The sequence below is a fragment of the Aulostomus chinensis genome, chromosome 13, assembly GCF_037954235.1.
Source record: "Aulostomus chinensis isolate RoL2024-O1b breed Wild chromosome 13, RoL_Achi_v1.0, whole genome shotgun sequence".
In the NCBI taxonomy this organism is placed as follows: domain Eukaryota; kingdom Metazoa; phylum Chordata; class Actinopteri; order Syngnathiformes; family Aulostomidae; genus Aulostomus; species Aulostomus chinensis.
In genome coordinates, this window is record NC_141332.1 from 8,332,471 (window position 1) to 8,355,080 (window position 22,610).

Below are 22,610 nucleotides of genomic sequence, written 5' to 3' on the forward strand. Positions count from 1 at the left end.
CAGTCAGGATGTGATCGAGCCTCCAAAAAGTACAATTAGATCCATGATTCTTGATTTTGAAAAGACCCATCCATCCATTTTCTATTCATCTATTTTCTGTTAGGGGTCGGGGGGGGGGGGCGCTGGAGCCTATCCCAGCAGCCTTCAGACCTGAGGCGTGGTTCCCCCTGGACAGGTCACCAGTCCATCACAGGGCCAACACATACAGACAGACAACCATTCACACTCACAGTCACACCTACGGTCAATTTAGAGTATCAATCAGCCTCGTCCTCTCTTGATGTCTTTGGACTGTGGGAGGAAGCTGGAGTACCAGAGAGAACCCACACAGGAACAGGGAGAACATGCAGACTCCACACAGAAAGATCCCGTGGTCGAGCCAGGGCTCAAACCAGGAACCTGTGAGGTGACAGTGCTGAGCACTGCACCACCGTGCAGCCCTCTCTGAAAATATCATCTTGTGAAATATGTGAAGAGAAAACAAATTGATTTTCCAGATCTTATTTATAATGACACATGGCAGATTGACATCAGCCATGTGGAAAACATGGCCCTGAACAGAGCAGTATCAAAAATTATTGTAATACCCACCCCCTCACACACACACACACACACACACACACACACACACACACACACACACACACACACACACACACACACACACACACACACACACGCACACACACTTTCTCACAGGAAGTCCCCTGCATGTGCCTGTGTAAAACAGAGAGACAGAGGGAGAGAGAGAGAGAGACAGAGACATAAACAGGATGTTGTGAGAAAATCTGAACAGAATATAGTATAATAGTACAAGGCAGTAAAATTTGACACCAGCAATTGATATGTTGTGAAAAGACAGAGAAAAAGGGAGTGAGTGGAAACAGCGAGAGGGATGGGAGGACTGGCATGTGTGTTGGCTGATGGCTAACCCCTCTACTTTTTACCCATGATGCGACGCAGCTTCAGAGTTGAAGACAGAGGTGAGACCTTTATTGTCAAACTTATGAGCTCTTTTTCAAAGGAAGACAGCCAGCAAAGGATGTAACAGCTGGATGCTTGTAGATAGATAGATAGATAGATAGATAGATGGATGGATGGATAGATAGGGAGGGAGAGAGAGAGAGAGAGAGAGAGAGAGAGAGAGAGAGATACTTTATTTATCCCAGGGGGAAATTCGGTAAAAGTAATAGAAATGTGGAGCCATGCCTCATGCGTGATCTTTTAAGTTTCTCCAGTGTGAAGAATGTTTGTTATGTTGAGAGGGTATATCTGTGTGTTCCACTTGCTGTCCATGTGGACAGTCTAGCACCTTTGTGTTCAACACATTTATTGAACGGTGGATACAATCATGTGTTTCCACTGGCAAAAGCTCTGCTCCATTTTAAGATAGGGGTGTACCATGAGTGGCATTTTGTTGTCACGTACTCCCAGTCATTACTCTTAGAATGTCCAAATATAAAGTTAGCGTCAAGTCACAAGAAGGAAGTGACAGCCTAAATGTGACTGATCATCACTAAGATGTCCTTTGAGATCTCATGAACAGCTTCAGAAAGAAGCATACCGTACATGACCGAGTGAGGATAATGAGAGAAGAATTACAATGAAAAAGTTATGCTGGTCAAATATCCAAGTTAAAATCTATTCAAAAACATTGATAGCTATAACTAAATTCAGAAAAAAACAACTCAGTTTCCCACAAAAGGTCTTATGTCATGAAAAACTGGTCATGAAAACCTCTTTTTTGAATGAGCCCTGGACCAGCTACGTCTGCTTCCTTGCTATTCCCAAACTTCGTCATATCTCTTGTCAGCAAAACATGGCCGACATCAGCAGCCATGTAACAAAAACGACATCTTGGCATACATACTGCATGTTGCATTTCTTTTTTTGAAGCATTTCCAAAGTTTGTTGAAAATTTGTTTAATTTACATTCCACGCAGACATGATTATTAACACACTGACAGCTGTCCTATATGAATGTCCTCTTCCTCTCTATCCATCAAAATCAGTAAATTAACTTCCGACTTGTGTTACCATAGTCGGCCTCTGAACACTTTCGCATGAGCATATTTGAATGAAGCAGTGTCCTGCATGTACTTGTGGGGTGTTACTGCTCAGCAAGATTACATTACACTGCTTCCGTAGGGATTCCAATGTCTAATACACTGTGAATAGTTACAATTAGACTATTTTTTTTTCTTGTACCCCACCTAACTGCACAGACGGGAAATTTCATCGAATGATATTTGCCAAAGAACAAACATGACAGACAGCCAAACACAAATATCATATAACTGCAGAATGAACAGCAAACACTGTGAAACCCAATGTTTGCCATCAATAATGGTCAAAATTCAAACTGTTTATTTTTTTGGCACTCAGTGTATTCATTTTCACATGACTTTTGCGCTGCATGGAAAACTGCAGATACACGTACTATATTTGGTAATTCAAGAACATGCATTTTATTCTTTTTGGCCGGCCCTAAAAACGGTTGAGAAATAATGACCCACTGTAAGAATGATATGAGTGCTCACTGAGTAGAGAACAGAACGTACTTCTGACAGTTTAAAACTCCTAAAAAGTGAGTTGTGTCATTTTATTGACATTAAACTGCATGATTGACCACTTTCCCTGGATAATAGAAAACATCCTTCCTCTTCATAAAGAAAATGATCTTTAGAGTTAACCTCCAGTGAAAATTAACTTTTGCTTGTGAATCTTTGTTTACCCTCTAGAATGATGCATGTGAAATGTGTGATTGACATTAGAAAATGTAAGAGGCAGACCTACAAGCATTATTTGTGACCAAATTAAATGTAAAAGGTGTGAAGCAGAGCTTTTCAGCGCCAGGTCACAAACAGTGAGAATGAACCTCATAGAGTGACAAAAAACATTTTGTGCCCAGGAGTTAAAGATGTGACATTAAGAATATAAGTATGACCGTGTAATTCAGAACAATTTATTTTCAATTCAGTATTTATCGTTATGTTTCGGTTCCTGTATACACGAGGTAAAATGAAATCCAGAAGCCCAGTTGAAGACATTACTGCAAGCTTTAGTGCCTCTTTTTTGTTTAACATCAGCACCTTTTGCCATTATTTTATGAGATGACTTCAGAAAGATCCCCGAAAACTATTTTCATAACATGAGATACGTTATTGTAGAATTTTGATGGCTTGTACACAGCGGGAAATTTTGTCTTGACAGCATAAGGGACAGGTTTTTATGTCAGAAGCTGCCTGCATGCTATCACAGAATTTCATGTCGTCTCATGGCACAAAAAATATTTTTTTGTGGGTCTTGCTTTGAGCAATTCAGAATCTAACAACAAAAAAGTTACCATTTACCTAAAAAAAAGTGTCTCATAGAGCCCTGAATGTGTCAAGAAACCTTTTATAGGTGTCAATTACATTCACAACATAGTTGTCCATAAGGGGATGTATGTCTTAGTTAACCACACGCCTGACTTGTCTCGCCTACCATGCTAGTTTCACTTACATTCAGTGCCGGGGCGTCGGCTACTCTGCGGCTGGAGATGCATCACTGTACATTAGAGCATCAGTGTCTCTATAAATGTCACTATAAAAGCAAATTATGCAATGAAACACATTGAAATTGAGCCACTTTTCTCTCCACAGGAGTTCTTTGGCCTGAATGCAGATTCAAATACTGGCATTTCCTCTTTACTTGAGGTAGAAATTACCTCTCTAAGACGCTGCAGTAAACAAAACTGTAGTAGCACAGGTCACATCAACTCCTCCACACCATGATGGACATCATGAATGCTCAAACACATTCATCTCAGGACTGCAGACAGCTCTCCTGATACAGGCTTCCTCTTCGATCTCAAGGCAGCTTATTTTAACAGCAAATAGCCGCTGGCTGAAGATGAACTTGGCCAACGACAGCTGCAAAAGCAGTGATCTACAGACATACCAGCACCATGTGTACGCAGTGGTGTACAGTGTCATCCTTTTACCAGGCCTACTGGGTAACACGTTGGCGCTATGGGTGTTCCGGGTTTACATCAAAGAAACAAAGAAGGCTGTGGTGTTCATGATGAATTTGGCCATGGCCGATCTGTTGCAGGTAAAAAGCTCCCCACACATTTCATTTATAATTGTTTTATTTAGGTTTTGATCTATCAATTTCCCCATATGCATACACAGTGTCTGTCTTGGCTCTCTTCTAGTCTTGCCTCAATTTTCCACCTTGTGCATCGTGGGACTGCGGTTCATGATTATTTTTTATCAGTGATACTGATTTTTTCAGTTAAATTACATAGACCCAGTATTACAAGGTTAATAGACATTTACACAAACCAAAGGAAGACCAGAATATCTGCAAAAATGTCCCTTTGGATCCGACAAAACATTCAAGATCCATTTAAATCAAAGGATAATTTCTGTACTTCTAAACCTGGGCCCTATTTTCCCATGCATTTTGGGGTAAAAACTACTGATATGGACCAAAAATTATTTAAATTGTTCCACTATAGAATGAGCAAACTATGGCCAAAAACTGCAAAATGATTTCATAACTAGCATACTTGTATCTTGCTGAACAAAACTTGTAAGCATACTTAATTTTTGTTACTGCATTGACCCACAAAAATGAATCATGCATGCAGCTTTTTATAATGTCGGGCACTAAAAATAACTATTTTATTATCTTGGTGGTAGAAGACAGACTTTAACTCAGACAGTTGCCCGATGTCATCACCTTGCAGCTGTTTTGCAGTTGCTGGTCACAGTAATCCTGCTCAATATTTGAAGCCAATCAATAATTCGTCCCAAACATGTCTTTAAGGCCATAATTTCCATTTGGCAAATTCTTGATGCATGTAATTTAGTACAATAATTGTGACCTTCCTCCTCTCAGGTTCTCTCTCTGCCTCTGCGGATCTACTATTACCTGAACCACACCTGGCCCTTTGGTCATCCTCTCTGCATGATCTGTTTCTACCTGAAGTATGTCAACATGTACGCGTCCATCTACTTCCTGGTGTGTGTCAGTGTGCGTCGCTGTGAGCTCATCATAAGACCTTTGAGGTATAATTCGTCCAGGCAAAAAGGAGACATGTTTATATGTGCCTTTGGCTGGCTGCTGGTCTGTCTGGCCTGTTTGCCATTCCCTCTGCTGAGGAATCCCAGGTATCAGTCAAATGTTAACTTTGGTCGCAGTGTCCTGACCTCAGAGGTCAACGCCCCCCTCACTGGGCCTGACTCAGTGTGTTTCTCAGAGTTGCCGATGCAGTCTGTCAGTGCTTCAGCAGCTTGGGCCCTGTTGATCACAGCCGAGCTGTTGGGCTTCATCATCCCCTTCACCCTGGTCCTAGCTTGCAGTTGCCTGACTGCTGGTAGCCTTCAGAGGACAACATCAGAGGCTATTCCTGACAGAGGGGAGAAGCAGAGGGCGTTACGGATGGTGCTGACCTGTGCTGTTGTGTTTTTAGTGTGCTTTGCTCCGTACCACATCACTATGCCACTAGACTTCCTGGCAAAAGCCAACACCCTGAGGAGCTGTCGCCTCAAGAACCTGATTCTGCGATGTCACCCTGTCACACTCTGCCTGGCCAGCCTGAACTGCAGCCTAGACCCACTCATGTATTACTTCACTTCTGATGAATTCTGGAGGCGATTGAGCAAGCCAGAAATACCAGGGGGCATGAACATCAGCAGGCGCCTGTCCTGCACACCTACAGAGGACTTTACAGGATGACTGGACCTCCTGTCAAAGGACAAACTACTAAACCCTGAGCCATCTCCTCATTACTAGAAAATAGGCAAATGTGATTTCCATGCAAGTAATATGTGAATATATATTTTGAAATGTGTAAAATGTTAGGTAAATTCTCTTCATGTGTGGCTCTGGGGGCAAGGGACAAGTGACATAACATTCCTGTTATAAAGAATGATATTGACATCTGTGCCAACATCTCCAATTGGAAAATACATAAAAACTTGAAACAGCAACACTTTCCCACAAAATCAATTCCAGAAGAACAGCAGTGGTCAATAAAAGTTTGAGTGTTGGTTACAAAACAGGTTATTCTCCTCGCACTTTAACAATGATCAAACACACAAAATATTCAGTCGTAGTAAAGAATCCATCTTTATTCAACAGCAAGTGTGATTCAGTTCATTAGCTCCAAACAATATTGGCTTGTATTTAATTTTCTGTATTCTATTAAAAAGCTGAAGCAATGAAACTAATTTTGACAAGCACGCATCCTGTTTGATTGTCTTTCTGTGCAAGGTATCAAGTGGGAAAATATTGAAAAAGACTTTAATTACTATGAAAAGCCTTTTTTCCCCCAAACCAAACAGCTATTGCAGTAAGCACGTTTTTGAATTTCTGAAGTTCTAAAGTCCCCAAACCAAAACATCAATTTCATCAACGATGTCAGGGCTGGGGGACGACAAACTCTATGGAAGGATTCAAATTATTTAGAAAAATATTTTCAAGTTCAGATTTCATGAGATTTCACATTAGCTTGTGCGTAACATTTTACTTCATGGAACATCCTTTCAGTTTTTTTGAAACAAATGAGGTTTTTACACTAACACAAACACTGGTCATATATGGTGCTAGACTGTTCATCAGCAGGTATGACACATTCAGTTACATAATAGAATCGTACAGAAGGACTGCAGGTGACAGAGGTTTGGTACCGTCCATTAAAGACTATTTCACGGTAACTGAACTATATCATACACTTCCGGGGTGATCTAACAAATAGTGCATTTTATCCTTACGTAAACCCCTCAAATAAATGTCAATAGTGGGATCAGCAGACACATACAACAGGTCTGACACCACTAGGATCAGTAAAATGGCAAACAACTCTCCCGTCCGCATGTCGTAACACAGAAACGATGATTAGTCAGCAGGAAGCTACAGCAACAGAGGATGAAATGTAATAAAACCTCAGCCAACTGATGAAGGTAATAGGTACAAGACTAGCCAGTGAATACTTGAGCATGAGAGCTATGACCTTTGCAGGGTCAGGGGAATACAGCAGAAGAGGGGGACAGCTAAACCATTGTAACTTAAATTCACATATCACTGAGGTTAAAGCAGGGAAGGCAAAAACTGAAGTTAGATTTAATACAAAAGCAACTTCCTAATGAAAGTTGTTCCCTCCTTTGTCCACCAGCTCTCTCTACCTCCATCACTCTGGCTTCTACCAACACTCTCTCAAGAACTACTTCTCAAGCCTTACAGATACGGGTCTCCGTAACAAACTTGTTTTCAAAGTGGTGGATGGTGAAACATTCTTCTGCAGAGCGCTTCTGGATGCCTCCACCTGTTGGAGACAAGGATATACGAGCGTTAGTCCAAATTCTAAACGGACTGAATGGTTGATAAATCTCTGTTTATTCTATTCTACTCTATTCTATTATGAAAGTTCCCAATGGGAACATCCAGCTGCCAAGTTCAGACCCAGGCAAAGTATCAAAGGAAGTATGACAGCAGACAGATTGCACAATACATTGAACAATCTTATTATCTTTTGTGTCTATAAACTAACACAGGAGCCATGTTCACCATGAAAATCAACCACTGAAACCAAATTCAGTGATCACACTGGGATTAAATTCATATCAAAATTGAGATTAGAGTCTGCATTCCCTCCTTCCTTCCTTCCTTCCCTCCATCTATCTATTCATCCATTATCAATCGCTTATCCTGTTTAGGGTTGCAGGGAGCTGGAGCCTATCCCAGCTCAGCACTGCATATCTCAGAATCTCTTGTTTACAACACCAGAGCAGCCAGCTGCTGTTCGATGTAACAAATCCTAAACTTTGACTTGGAGTTTTGACCTCAATATTGGGAGTTTGGGCAGTTTATTTTTATCTCTAACTTTGATCTCTTAAGACTGGCATTACCACTACTACAACTAGTATTACTACTAGCACTATTATAACTACAACAAGTCCTGCCCGGTTATCCATTGCAGTAGCTATTTATGGGGAGGTTAGAAATAGATGTATGTAGCTAGTCTTCAGATGCTGATCAAACTTGACACATCCACACCTGACAGACTGGCACGGCGCTGCATTCTGTATGTTTCCTTGCCATCACACAGTCTACGGATGTAAAAGCCTAAAGGTTTGATATCGTTGATACGCTCGGTGACCACAAGGTCCTCATGCACCAGGTAGCTGCGGTATGAGCCAGACTGGAACACAGAGAAGGGTATTAGTCACTAGGAGGAAAACAGTCTCAATGAAAACAAGTGAAACTTAATGAATCATCTTCGAACTCGACTTAACACTGAGTGGAAGAGTGGAAACTTAAAAACAAACAAACAAACACCTAGACTCTCATGACAAAATACATTCTCAATGGAACTTATACCACTTATAGCCTAAAAAAATCTGAATTCTACACATTTTTAAACAGAAACTGTTGTGAAACTGTCCTGGTGAGACCAACCAGCTCAAATGTAGAGATTGGAGAAATTGCAAAGTAATCAAATAAATCAGGAGTGTGTGTCTTCTGCCTCTCAACTGTAATATTGCTGCTGCTTGCTTCTCTTAGAGGATGATGTGAAAATAGGCCTTTAGTTTTACCTTAACTACAGAGGACATAGTCGATTACTACTCACCATCAGCTGAGAGAAGAGGTCAATGAGGTCCTGAGGGGGGAGCACCACTGATGTGTTCAGTGGAATCACAAAGCAGGTCCTCAAAGTCAGGTCCAGATATGCTGTCAGTTTCTACTCACACATACACAAACACAGATGAAAGAAGACAACGACTCCTCAACAGCAGCATACAAACATCTCCAGTTCTTAAATGTGTTTCTTGTCCTCACCCTGTTAAAGTCATGGAGAATGTAGGCGGGGTCACCAGGTCTGAAGCGGGGAGGGGGGACACTGATGACTGCCATGCTGTCAGAGATGTCCACCTCCTCCTCCACCCGGGGCAGATAGTAGGGCTGGCTCTCTCCTCCAGTTCCACCTGACATATCGTTGAACTGCATGGCGCCATGATACAGCCTCTGAAGGACACAATGAGTGACAGTAGGATAAACCCCACTGATGCACATCAAGACAAATGCAGACAGAAAAAACAAACACAACAAACAAACAAAAATTCAGTACCAAGAAGTGGGCTGCCATTGTAAAATAACACACTGGTGGTAAATAAAGTGTGTCCTTAGTGCTGTAACCACATGTGCCTCTGCTGGTCTCCAAGCAGTGCAGCCAGCAGTCTCTCTGCTTTCATCTCACATATTGATAATCTCGTTCAGTGTCTAACATAGACACCAGGGGGAGCCACAGCACAAGTTGAATTCATTTCATTTGTCAGTTTGCTCTTCTGTGTAAAGATTTCAGTGTCAGCTAATATTTCCAGGCTAGCGTCTCGAACTTGTCATATGTTCATATACTTGCAATCAAAAAAGGGACTTTGCAGAAAAAGTGACACTCCCATTTGCCTCAGTCGTATTGTTTTTTGGTCCTAATTTGAGAGCGCTATCATGCTGGCAATTTCGACTAAGATGGTGAAAATGGTAAATACGCTCATGATAAATTCATCACCTCGCTACTGTGGCATATCACAGCACCATTCTGGATCAGTGGGAGCTGTTAGTATCACTACCCAATCTGCTGAAAATAAATGCATGTACAGGTTTCTCAAGATCCATGATTCCCAAACAGGGACATGTGTAACCCGGGGTATGCAGAGTTAAGATGGATCATAGAGTATACCCAAAAAAATCTATAGTGTCCTATTAACAGAATCGGTCAGATACAAACCAGTGTTCAAAGTCTTCTCCACTTGAGTTCTGCTGAGACCCACTCTTCTCTCCCTCTGACTGGCTCTGACCCTAAATAATCTCACCCCACATGACTGACTCTATTTGATCAAGCCCACAATTTTATTTGTTTTAATTTCAAAACACAAGAATGCCAGAATCCCACTTCGACAGTATGTCAACCCTCCTCCCTGATGACAGGAGCTGTCATGCAAGACAGGATATGATGATAGCGCTTGCAGTATCGTACCAGAATAGCATCATTTGACAACGTCAATCTGCCCCAACCATAGCGAAAGACTCCAGGAGGCATTCTCACCACCTTAACTGACTTCGCTCGACATAGAGGAGCAGCGGCTCGACTCTGGAGTCCGAGCTTCTCACCCTATTTCTAAGAAAGATCCTGCGAAGGAAACTCAAAAATATTGTGGAGCCTAATTCCAGAATTAACCACACTGCTCCACATGATGTCCTTCAATATTCATTCACCTCCATTCACTGAGCCCAGAAGCCCATCTCATACATTTAATACTTTATTTAGCAGTAACAATGGGACCCTGGGGCTTGTGGTTGCACTTCACTACATGAAGCAAATCTGGCACATGATGGTATCCAATGATTTTCAATCTCTTTGTGTGATGTGATACAGACCAGGACACAGATTAAAAAATTCTACATACACAAATCCCTTCTGGAGAAGTATTCATAAGTAAAGCCCCCCCCCCCCCCCCCTCAACACACATACCTGTATCTTTGTATGAATATTTAGTGGCATTTTGCATTCCCTTCCCCCTAACCCTACCATTAATGATGTTAACTACATTTGTTGGACCTTCAAACAGCTGTTTTACATTGTGAAGACCAGGAAGGAAGGAGTAATCATGGAAGCAGATACATTCTTATGTGAACTTGCACGTAAGCACAAATCTCAGGAGTCACACAGTAGTGGTGAGTGGCCTGTGTTAAACCATGTGATCCGTCTAATGGATTTCAGCAGTTGCCGCTGTGTTGCCTGCATCATCCCAGTGTCAGCCTGGCATTTGTATCATATTGCTTTTAATATTACATGGCAACAAAATCAATAGCAATAATCAACCGGTGAATCTGCTTTCATATAAACCAAGAAACAAATTATAGTCTTTGTTCAATAAAGAGTTTAATTTGTTTCTTGGTTTATATGAACATACACATACAGATACTGAGTGATTTTCCTCACTTGAGGAAACTTCCCTAATTCAAGAAATGCCACTAGCACAGTAAACTAACATTTGCAAGCTTGTTAACTACCTACGTCGCTTTTTCAAAATCGCCTTGACACCCCACATTATGTTATCAAATATACCTTTTTCTTGGTATTTTTTTCTCATCCTCTGCTCCTCTTTTGTCTTTTTGTCACATTTTCGATTAAAATGAGTGGTCTGCAATAACCACTTCCTGCTCCTCTGTCACATCAGTTCAGCAACTACTGGTGAGTAGCTGCAGTGCAGTGTGCAAGCATGTGAATGTCTGTTGTCACAAGCTGAGCTCTGGCAATGAGGGGCAGAAAGAATATGGAAGGACTGTGTATATGAATATTGCGTTGTGTTTTGGGTTCTTTTTCGGACCGTGACATAGCTTGAATTGGGCCACGTGACCTCCTCTGGGCGAGGATCCTTCAGCCCAGTGTTAGAGCGAATTATGCGCCTGTTCAAGGTCACGTGACTGTCTGCACACACACACACACACACACACACACACACACACACACACACACACACATAACACAGTTTACCTTTGGGGTGAAATACCGGTAGAGACAGGCTCCCCCCACGATAAGCCCACTGAGGATGAAGGCGATGCCCAACAGGGTGACCAGACAGCGACCCGTAGAGCCCTCAGAGCCCTCTTGAGCAGAGGCGAGCTCGGGATCCTACACACACACACACACACACACACACACACACACACAGTGTCAATAAAGGTATTGCATATATATATATATATATATATATATATATATATATATATATTTAATGTACTATCATTTTTCTACATGTAGCTAGCAACTTTATCATTCCATTTCAATTAAATATTTATCTGTAGAACAGCTGCTATGAAGATGACGGCACTGCATCAGGTGCAATATTCTCCATATATTTGAATGGAAACCATTGCCACCCGCTAAATATCACGTTTGCGTTGGAGACCCTCCGACAGAATGTCCAGGGATGGAGTGCGGTTGTCCCAGCAGCTAGCCTGCGGTCGGACAGACCTGTTACCAGCGGACCCAGCACGGAGACTCACCTTCTCAGCGGTCGGCGCTTCTTTCCCGAGAGCCTTCTGCGCCAGAGCCTGGTTGAAAGCAATCTTCACCATGCTGGGGAGGAAACGACTGGTTTCTTAAATAAACAAAAAGGAGAGGAGACTTTGAGTTCCTGAGCTCGCTTGCAGGCTCCGTTAATTCTCAGCAGCTCCACGCTGTGACGCACTTTGCAACCTCGGCTTTATCGAGCGCTTCCGGTGGCTTGCAGGGATTAATACGACATTTAAAACAGACGCTTGATGATCCACAGTATCCTAAATCTGCGTCATATATACAAAAAGCTGCCGTCTGGTGTAAGTAGAGACTGTTGTTGCTTGTTTCACCCTGACCAGTCCAACGATTTATTGCTTCATTAAGTCCCTTTTATTTCTCGTAGATTTGGCGCCATCTAATGGCGGCGAGGGGAACAACAATGACATTTATAAAGGAACATGTTCCCCAACAGGGGCTGCACGGTGGTGCAGTGGTTAGCACTGTGGCCTCACAGCAAGAAGGTTCCGGCTTCGAGTCCCGGCTCGGGCGTGGGATCTTTCTGTGTGAGTCTCCATGTTCTCCCTGTTCCTGTGTGGGTTCTCTCTGGTACTCCAGCTTCCTCCCTCAGTCCAAAGAGGCTGATTGATACTCTAAATTGACCGTAGGTGTGACTGTGAGTGTGCATGGTTGTTTGTCTCTGCGTCTTGGCCCTGCGACGAACTGGCGACCTGTCCAGGGTGAACCCTGCCTCTCGCCCGTAGATGCTGGGATAGGCTCCAGCCCCCCCCCCCCGCGACCCCCACCAGAAAGGAATAAGCGGAAGATGACGATGCGCCTAACAGGTAACGTCTGCTTCTATATCAGAGGGCCCAACACAGCTGACTTCGGGTGAGAGGCGGTGTACACCCTGGACGGTTCGACAGTATTTCGCAGGGTTAACACATACGGACAAACCACCATTCACACTCAGAGCAACATCTATCAATTTAGAGTCGCTGATTAACCCTACTTGCTCGACTTTGGACTGTGGGAGGAAGCCAGAGGACCCAAGAGAACCCACGCATGCACACGGAATAGCCCCGGTCTCGATCCGGCCGGTTGAGAGGCGACAGTGCACCGCAATAAAGCTTTTGAAATGATATTCTAAACTAGCCAAGGCTACTGACATTTCTTATCGATGTATGCCTTTGAATATTATGTCTGAATGGAAACCCCCCGTGATAATAAATTGTAACAATAATTTATATTCTTTTAGGTAAACTTTAAAAGCTTTTAAAAGCTCTATCACTGTAGGAATTAATTTTCTTCTCATTTTCAAACCTTCTAAGATTAAATAAATACCTAAAAATTGTCAGTTGATTTTTAGGATAAAACCTACAGTTGTATATGAAAAAAAAATATTCCTGACTCTACATCCCATTTTTGTATCTCACTGTTCTCAAACTGCCTGCATCATTCCAACAACTAACCTAGCACAACTTGAAGATGACTCATTTCATGCCTGCAACCAAAAAAGGAGGCAGAAATTATATGATGTTGCTTTTTTAAAGTTACAGCCAGGGTATGAATTTTTGTGTATAAAAGCACTATAAAGCCTATGCTTTCTTATGCCAGAGTAGACATTTTTGGATCCGCTACAACACCAATAAGCTGTAGCCTATAATCACAGAATGCATATAAAGATGGGCAATGACTCCATTTTAGATATGGACCAACCATCATAGTCATTTTGATTACTTTGGTCACTTTGAGTATTAAATTCAGCACAAGTCCATCTTCAAAGATGTTAGGGGTCACACAACAGCAGCATCACTGGGTGCAATGCATCTCAACCACACGGATGTGGTCCAGTGCGAAGCCATGAGTGCCCCCTAGTGTGCCATGAAATCCTGAAGTTCACTTTTTGCATGCAAAATTATTTTCAGTAAAACAGAATATAAATCTAAAATATGATGGAAATACTACCATAAAGCAATAAAAAAAATCCATCCATTGTCTTCCGCTTATTCCTATTAAGGGTCATGGGGGGGCTGGTTCACCCTGGACAGATCACCAGTCCATCACAGGGCCAACTCATAGAGACAGACAACCATTCACACTCACAGTCACACCTACAGTCAATTTAGAGTATCAATCAGCCTAGTCCCCTCTTGATGTCTTTGGACGGTGGGAGGAAGCTGGAGTACCAGAGAGAACCCACACAGGAACAGGGAGAACATGGAGACTCACACAGAAAGATCCCGTGCCCAAACCGGGACCTTTCTTGCTGTGAGGCCACAGTGCTGACCACTGCACCACCATGTAGCCTATCTTGAACTCATGAAGACATTTTCCCACTTCTGCATCACTTCTTTATAACTGTGGAATGCAGTGCCGAGAATTTATATCTAATTCCCTTACATCTCCTCACCTTTCGTCGCAACTCATTCCCATTTTCACCTTTGTCCAGACATTTAAACATTTAATTTCCTCTGCAGTCTTTCATTGTTTTCCTTATGCTCTTGTCTCTCTTCCTTGCTCCTTATATCCAGAATTCCATGTATATCTTCTTTTCATCTCCATATTATGCCACTGTTTGTCCATAGCTATTGCATAGATGCATTATAGTATTATACACTAGTATTAGTGTTGTATGAACATTAGTCTATCCAATTGTTAATGAACACCCTGAGGGTGTTAACCAAAAATCTCCTCTGGGACCCAAGGATGAACTGAAAAGATTTTGGGGGTCATTGTCACCCCAAATGATCACATTATCTCAAGAATGCCTCGGGGGGGATTTGTGTACATTGATTTGCCATTCCAGTCAGAAAGACTAAAAGGAAATGACAAAATGACACCAAAGCCCCACCCCATCCACCAGAGAACCAAATCACAACATAATTGAACTACTTACACTCTTAGTTAAACCTGCCTCTCTGAACCTACTATGCACCACGAGTAATAAAAAAAAGACTGAATCATGAACCTACTGTACTCTAATGAAGTATAAATGCCATGTGTTGAGTACAATATGGCCTATTCATCTCTATGAATATTCCACTCTGTGAACTGACTTAGCAAATACACGTCCATCCTACTGGCCTCACTTCTACCTGCCAGTGCGTCTGCCCACTCACACATCAACACACACAGACGCCACCTTCACTACACTGTATGGAAACACCCAACAGTGCCAAGGTCCTACAGTATGTCTGACACGTATCCTCAAACCTCTGGTCTGTGGTGGTCTGCTGCTTCCTCTGCATTCACTCTCCTGGCTCAGTCACTTGTACATATAAGTAAATAAACACTTACTTCTACGCCAACACTCTAATTCCACGCAACTCTGTGGCATCTGTCCAGCTATATGCAAAGCAACTGTAACCATAAGCATCTCCCAGTCTAAAAAATACACACACTGCTGGGCTATGATATTTCCTCAGCTAAACAGACAGATTGGACCGGTAATCACCACTGAAAGGTATATAAACAGAGCAGCTGATTTCTGTACCTAACTCCCTCTCCACCCCACCCACCCAACTCTCCCCGAAAATCCTAAACGGTACTGAAGGCTTGTTTATGGGCTTGTCTTACGCTGTGTTTGATCTGAGAGCTTGCCCATGCATGCACGCATGGACACACACACACACACACACACACACATGCAGCAGAAGAGAGGGAGAGCCAACATTAGAAGTAATAGCTGAGATGATAAACAAAAGACTTAGATTTAATCCTGAGGGCTTCTCAGCGTCACAGGCAGGCAGAGGAGGCAACCGCAGAGGGGAACATGGGAAGATCAGGGCAGAGCAGTTACATTGTGGGGGAAGATGGGGGAGGGATTTAGTGATACTTGGGGAGTAAAGTGATGACTGGGAAAACTCAGAGGGGGAGTTACAAGGAGATGCAGAGCAATCTGCAGCGTCTGATGCTTGAGTGAGTTTTCCGAGGAGCTGATTAACGGCAGATTAAATTTGCCGTCCAGCCAGTTTACGTCTCAAACTTCCTAAAATGGTTGTTTGATCAAATTTCTGTTTCTGTAAGACTGGAAGAAAACATACATTCCTTTTTTGCGCACACACACAAATACACTGAAGGCATCATGATTCTGCATTTCAGGTATGTGTAATGGAGTTGTCTGCAGCAAATGTTCAATCAAAGGAGCAAAACTACAAATGTTACCAGCATGCACATACACAAACACACACACACACACACACACACACACACACACACACACACACACACACACACACACACACACACACACACACACACACACACACTCCTTGCATGCTCTGTCAGCAGACTATGAAGATCTACATGGACCTACTGGCCAAAAAGTGTGAAAAAAGAATCTCTCCTGCATGACATCACTCACTTGCAAGCCATCAAATGCAAACACACATGCAGACACACATTTCGTCTTCTGTTTCAATACCAGACTTGTGAAGCTGCAGGTGACAAATGACTTTGACCTTTTCGCTGCCTTCAAAGTACTTTGTAGCAGCTAGCTGCAAAACTGCATTGAACCAGAGAGTAAAGACACTGCTCAGTGCTTCATAACATCACTGACATGTCTTCATGTGGATGCACAATAATCACCATGGGCCCTGAGGGAGGAACGTTTAGTGGTCAGAGAGAGAGCGAGGATGGGACAGAGGATCTCCTGGGTAGACATATGGTGGTGAGTTGTGGTGCTGCTTCAAAGGCAAATACTCCAAAATCAGTGTGCATCACACTCACATGATCCTTGCTCCACTACACTCAACCTCAGTCACATATGGCCTTCAGACAAGGGTGACAAATGAATCTTTGTGCTTCAGCGTCTAAAGCTACCTTCACTTTGCCATAACACTACCTGTCTCTTTCTCTTCATGCTCTCTGCACTCAGCTGCCCTCTGGAAATGTAATAATTCCACGCTGAGGAGGCACTGGTGGTGGTTAGGAAGGATGTAAGGGTATAGATGAAAAATATTGTAAAACAGCTATCTGTGTGTCATGTGAGTTTGAACTTGGTCCTAAGTAATATAAGTTTCCAATGAATGAAATGGGTTTGCTGGTTAAGGGAATGGTCGAATGGTCACAAGAAATATCAGTCCGGTTAATTAAAAACACTCAAAAACTTTTTTGAAAAAAAAAAAAGCTATTTGGCCATCATTTTTATAGCCAGTGCTACATAGCTGATCGATAGCCTTAGATACAAAACAACAACAACAACAAAAACCTCGGCTGAATGACTGCAACATATCCACATAGGAAAATGATTTAATCTATAGAACAATTTTCATAGGACTTAAACTGCAATAGTAAAAGCATTAAGCTAAGTCTCGTCAAATATCTTTTCAGTTTAATAATCCCCTTACACTGAGTAACTTCACATTCATTGTCCCACTTAAAATAAGTATTGTTTTATCTGTATTTACAAAAACGAAAACATGATTAAAACACATCAATCAAGAACCCTGTGGAGTTTGCTCTTTAAACATTGAGGGATCAATCAATGGAACATCTTCAGTTCAAGAGAAATTATATCAAGGAAATGTGACAAAGACTGAGTCTAACCATAATATACTACATAGACTCCAGGCAGTTTACCTTCATTGATGGAATTAGAGGGAAGATTGTATGTTTTTTGTAAACAGTATTCCATCCATCCATCGTCATCTTCCGCTTATTCCTTTCTAGTAAGGGTCGTGGGGGGGCTGGAGCCTATCCCAGCATCTACGGGCGAGAGGCAGGGTTCACCCTGGACAGGTCGCCAGTCCATCGCAGGGCCAACACATAGAGACAGACAACCATTCACACTCACAGCCACACCTACGGTCAATTTAGAGTATCAATCAGCCTCGTCCCCTCTTGATGTCTTTGGACGGTGGGAGGAAGCTGGAGTACCAGAGAGAACCCACACAGGAACAGGGAGAACATGGAGACTCACACAGAAAGATCCCGTGCCCGAGCCGAGACTCGAACCTGGAACCTTCTTGCTGTGAGGCAACAGTGCTGACCACTGCACCACCGTGCAGCCCGTAAACAGTATTTTGCCTTAAAATAATTTCAAAAAATCTTTACTTGTGCATGCTCCTGAGAAGTGCAAGAAATCCACCCAACTCCACAATTTCATTTGGCAGACACAATTGTCCAAAGCGATGCACAACACAAAACACAACTATAGCAAACCTACCATTTATGAGCACGTTTGTTCAAAATGGGCAGCTGTCTACTACAGGCTTGACAGTACATCCACCAGCAAGAGAGAAAGCTTTGTGTCATACTGGTTCATCTTAAAATAACAGCCAATGATAAAATCCAACACTTCACAATCGTCACCAATGGCACACCGTAATCAGGAAGGTAAGCAGCAACAAACCCATTTTGAAAAAGATTATAATGTAGGATTTAGGAAAGTAGCCTATCAATGATAAAAATATGGACTGTATAAAAAAAGCCATTAACATTTATTGGACATAATTTAGGTGGTTTGTCTTAGTTGTCAGATACCTTAAGGAGCTACACCATTTTTGACTGTGCGCTTGACATTCTGATTCTTGCATTTTCTACAGAAACACTGAAAATCTCACTTGTGTCTTGTCACAAAGGGGCACTTGTGTAACTTTGTTACATATGATCTTTGCATATTCATTATCACATTTTCATATTTTTCACAACAGCAGTATTTGCACAAGCATACATTTGCGTGATATAATGAAGAGACAGAGCCAAAGCTTGCATTGTTTATTGATTAATTGTTTGTGGGTATGTTTGCCTGGCCTAGTGGGATTGACTGGGATTGACCTCCACCTGAGAAGGGCAAACAGAAGATTTCACATAAGCACATTCTAATGGATCGAGTGCTATATAGTTTTTAAAGGGATTTGTGCAATATGTTGAAATGGAAAACATTTTTAGAAATGTTGGGTCAAACACTTACCATGCTCTCTTGGATCTTCAGGGCAGAAGGAGACTCAGCACCGAACGCCCGTATTTATAGTTCCATGTGGGAGACCATGTGCTGGAATAGTAGGGGGGGTTAGAGTGTGTTTGTTTGGGGATATTTGGATTGCTCATGTGAACTGATGTGTGTTATGATAAAAGTAACAATGTATGATAATAATTTTGATTTATTTTAAGGTATAGAGATGTGGGATGTGTAAAGTTCATGTTGAATTGGATTGTCATTTGAACTTCCCTCTGATATGGTATAGCCCCGGGTCATTAGCTCAGCACTCCTACAAAAGGCTGTCAGTTCCGTTCAGTTCAGACAGAGCTGTCGGTTGGACCTAGGAGAACGTATTGCCACAGACATGTTGCTCAATTTAATAGCCTTTATTTTTTGCCATATATTTTTTTGTAAAATAAATATTACTTTTGCTACACAGGTACCTCATCTAAGAGCCTCTTATCCTGGGAGTTAGGCCACTAAAGCCAGTCATTCGAACATGTCTCAAATACTAGACGAACTTAGCAAGGCAGTTGGATTCTGTAGATGATGAAAGCAGACAAAAATCAATTCTGCCAGGCTACAAGTTATGTGTGTGCAAACTCACCAAAAGTAGTTCAGCTCCTCAGCATCCTTTGAGGAAATGGGGGTGTGGTTCAGATGTGACAACAGTGCAACCGTCCGTTTAAACATCAATGGGTGCTCTTGAAGAGGTTAGCTTCAGCGCTACTATGACATTGGTGACAGCAGCAGTGGAAAATATCTCTTCTTTAGAAGCAGAGCAAAAAAATGACGCTGAAGGCTTTTCCCCGTGGAAAAGACACCCTGGCTACTGACCAGCTTTGGCTTCAGCCGTTGGTTGATCTGATCTGTTGAAATGTAATGTGATAGATGCTGATAGACAGATGGTTTGTGTAATCACGAGCCAAGTATGTCTTGGTTCCTTCCCTTTTCCAAAACGTTTCTACAAGGGACTTTATAGAGGATTTTATGTTACAAAGTGATAATAAGAAGTTGTTCCATTGCAGTACCTAAAAAAGTATTTGATACACACTTCCCTAAACACAATGTCGGAGGAGCCCCTGGAGGCATTGATCCAGACTAAAACTGTACATCACATTTTGTGTTCAGACCAAATGCAACGAACCCAAATAGATTTCATATTGTCAGTTCAGTTTTGTGTTGTGTTGCCTTTATTTTCTCTCCTCTGTTCCAGAAGAGAAAACACTGGGGGTGGATAACACAGATAATCTGACAGTCAAATTTATATAGCATTTCTGTAGAGGCATTATTACCAAGCGTTATTGGCAAATGAAAGTCTTGCTTGATTTAAAAATTCCATTACGCTTCCTGACCTAAAGTTGCTGTATGTCTGTTACATCTTGTAAATTATTTGTGAGACGAAAAAGACTATGAGAAGTGAAGTGAAGGAGAGGACAATAATTATAACAGGAAGTTGGAAAAAGATGTGTTCACATGTATAAGATGGACAACTTGAGACAAGGCTGAGGATGAAGGAGAGGATGGACAGATGTCTGTTATTTTCCTGCATGACACACTGATAGGAAATTACCTCATCATCCTGAGACTGCTCCAGAGAACTATGCTTCAGCCATGTTGACTTTGCAACACTCACTCACACACACACTCACACATACTTCACACACACACACACACACACACACACACACACACACACACACACACACACACACACACACACATCCTTGTACTTTTATCTTTGTGAGGACTTTCACTGATGGAATACATTCCTTAGCCCTTCACCCTAAACCTAAGCATCTCAACTGACTGCCTGACCCTAACCTTGACTCTAAACCTAACCTGAACCAAATTCTCGTTCTAGTAAATTCTAACCTCAACCCTAAAACCAAGTCTTGACCCTCAAACGGGCCTCTGATGATGTGAGGACCGCCTAAAATGTCCTCACTTTTTAAAAAATGTCCTCACTCTGTTGGTTAAATACATATTCTAGTTCTCAATGTGTAGCAAGTACAAGAAAACTCACACACGCACACACACACACACACACACACACACACACACACACACACACACACACACACACACACACACACAGATTCCATTTACTTCCATTCAAGGTGGACAGCCACTTTGATGCCTCACACTAACCTTAATGTAACCTCAATTCCCACCTGAACCAGGAACTCAGAAATCACATTTTGCTACCTTAGGACCAGTTCTTGGTTCCCATGAGTACTGAGGGTCCTGCTACAGTCAGTGTTAATTCCAGAAAAGATCTCCAGAAAGTAAGAAAAAACATCTCTCACACTCACGCACTCACACACGCACACACGCGCACACACACACACACACACACACACACACACACACACACACACACACACACACACACACACACACACACTGCTGAATCGTAGCCAACAGCATCATAGCCTGGCCAAATCACTTCCAGATTCAGTGACGTCGCCTCTGTCAGGTTCACAGGAGGAGCAAAAAGCACACACACACACACACACACACACACACACACATACAGAGAGAGAGAGAGAGGGAGGGTCAGAGGGAGAGAGGGAAAACCTCTCCACTGGAGGGCAATACCCTGATACATATTTTGCCTTCAGTAATGACAGAGAGCTTGTTTCAAGGCCTCCTAAACCAAATACTTGAATGAATTCAGAGTTTAAATGTCATCCTATCATACAATGTACTCAGTCTGAAAACTGCCAATTCTCAGATAGACACATATCCAGGTGGGACATATGGAAAGCTGCTGCTCCTCCATGTCACGAGGAGTCAGTTGAGGTGGTTCGGGTATCTGGGAAGGAAGCCTCCTAGACGCCTCCCTTGGGAGGTCTCCCAGGCATGTCCGACTGGGAGGAGGCCTCAGGGCCGACCCAGGACACGCTGGAGGGATTGTATCTCTGTGCTGGCCTGGGAACACCTCAGGATTCCCCCAGAAAAGCTGGTGGAAGTGACTGGGGAGAGGACAGTCACTTGCTTAGGCTGCTGCCCCCGCGACCCAGACCTGCATAAGCGGAGGACAACAATGACAATGACAAATGGAAAGGGACTCAGTGCACTTGACCTTTTAGTTGTACGGAACAACATTGAATAATCCTCTCTTGTGTAAAAAAAATTGTTTTTGTGTCCTTTGTTTCCAATGAAATCATCAAAATCAACTAATTTTGATACCCAAACTGACTGAATTGATTTTGATTTGCTCCCAGGTCAAAACTTTCTTCACAATGAAAGTTCGGACAAAGATCAAGTGTGATGGCTTCCATGCAAGGTACAAATCTGCTGATCAGGAGCAAAACTTGCTGTAGGACATTTTGCAACAGTCACCAGTGGCTGTCTTGCAACTTAAAGGTTGCTGGTTTGATTCCCCGGTGACTGTGTCAAAATGTCCAACAGCAATAATGGATTAAGTATCTTGATGCAGGACACCATGTGCCACTCTACCTCTGAGCCATGCGGCCCCAATATATCGTTATATATGACAGGATAGATTTTGAGAATCTCGACATAATTTACTGAAAATGTCACAGTAGAGCTGAAAATACAACTTCCTGTGTATCACCAGGGCAGCTGAAGAATATAAATATTACACTGTATTGTTTATTAAACTGATAAATC

General features: G+C 42.4%; 2 protein-coding genes across 3 annotated transcripts; one reads left to right on the plus strand and one right to left on the minus strand.

Annotated features, from left to right (window-relative positions):
• The first annotated feature begins 702 nt into the window (after positions 1–702).
• gpr174 (G protein-coupled receptor 174) lies at positions 703–6,228 on the plus strand. Its single transcript, XM_086223018.1, has 3 exons — positions 703–983; positions 3,645–4,095; positions 4,888–6,228. Exons 2-3 carry the CDS (start codon positions 3,895–3,897, stop codon positions 5,725–5,727), a joined length of 1,041 nt encoding a protein of 346 aa, XP_086079144.1. The 5' UTR covers positions 703–983; positions 3,645–3,894; the 3' UTR covers positions 5,728–6,228.
• Positions 6,088–12,451, minus strand: LOC147250764 (integral membrane protein 2A-like). Of its 2 annotated transcripts, XM_086223020.1 has the most exons (7): positions 12,243–12,451; positions 12,058–12,152; positions 11,546–11,683; positions 8,830–9,015; positions 8,621–8,731; positions 8,047–8,191; positions 6,088–7,315 (listed from the first exon to the last, which is right to left on the minus strand). In XM_086223020.1, the coding sequence occupies exons 2-7, from the start codon at positions 12,127–12,129 to the stop codon at positions 7,221–7,223; spliced, it is 747 nt and encodes a 248-aa protein (XP_086079146.1). In that variant the 5' UTR covers positions 12,130–12,152; positions 12,243–12,451; the 3' UTR covers positions 6,088–7,220. The 2 variants fall into 2 exon arrangements, with proteins under 2 accessions (XP_086079146.1, XP_086079145.1); XM_086223019.1 differs by having other exon boundaries at positions 12,058–12,450.
• Between the last annotated feature and the right edge of the window lie 10,159 nt (positions 12,452–22,610).

Excerpts from the sequence above, each read along its gene's own strand:
- gpr174 (XM_086223018.1), top strand. The coding sequence starts at position 3,895 with ATGAACTTGGCCAACGACAGCTGCAAAAGCAGTGATCTACAGACATAC. Across the intron at positions 4,096-4,887 it reads CCATGGCCGATCTGTTGCAG|GTTCTCTCTCTGCCTCTGCG; the intron begins GTAAAAAGCTCC and ends TCCTCCTCTCAG.
- LOC147250764 (XM_086223020.1), bottom strand. The coding sequence starts at position 12,129 with ATGGTGAAGATTGCTTTCAACCAGGCTCTGGCGCAGAAGGCTCTCGGG. Across the intron at positions 8,192-8,620 it reads ACCTCTTCTCTCAGCTGATG|TCTGGCTCATACCGCAGCTA; the intron begins GTGAGTAGTAAT and ends TCTGTGTTCCAG. Across the intron at positions 7,316-8,046 it reads GCGCCGTGCCAGTCTGTCAG|GTGGAGGCATCCAGAAGCGC; the intron begins GTGTGGATGTGT and ends TGTCTCCAACAG.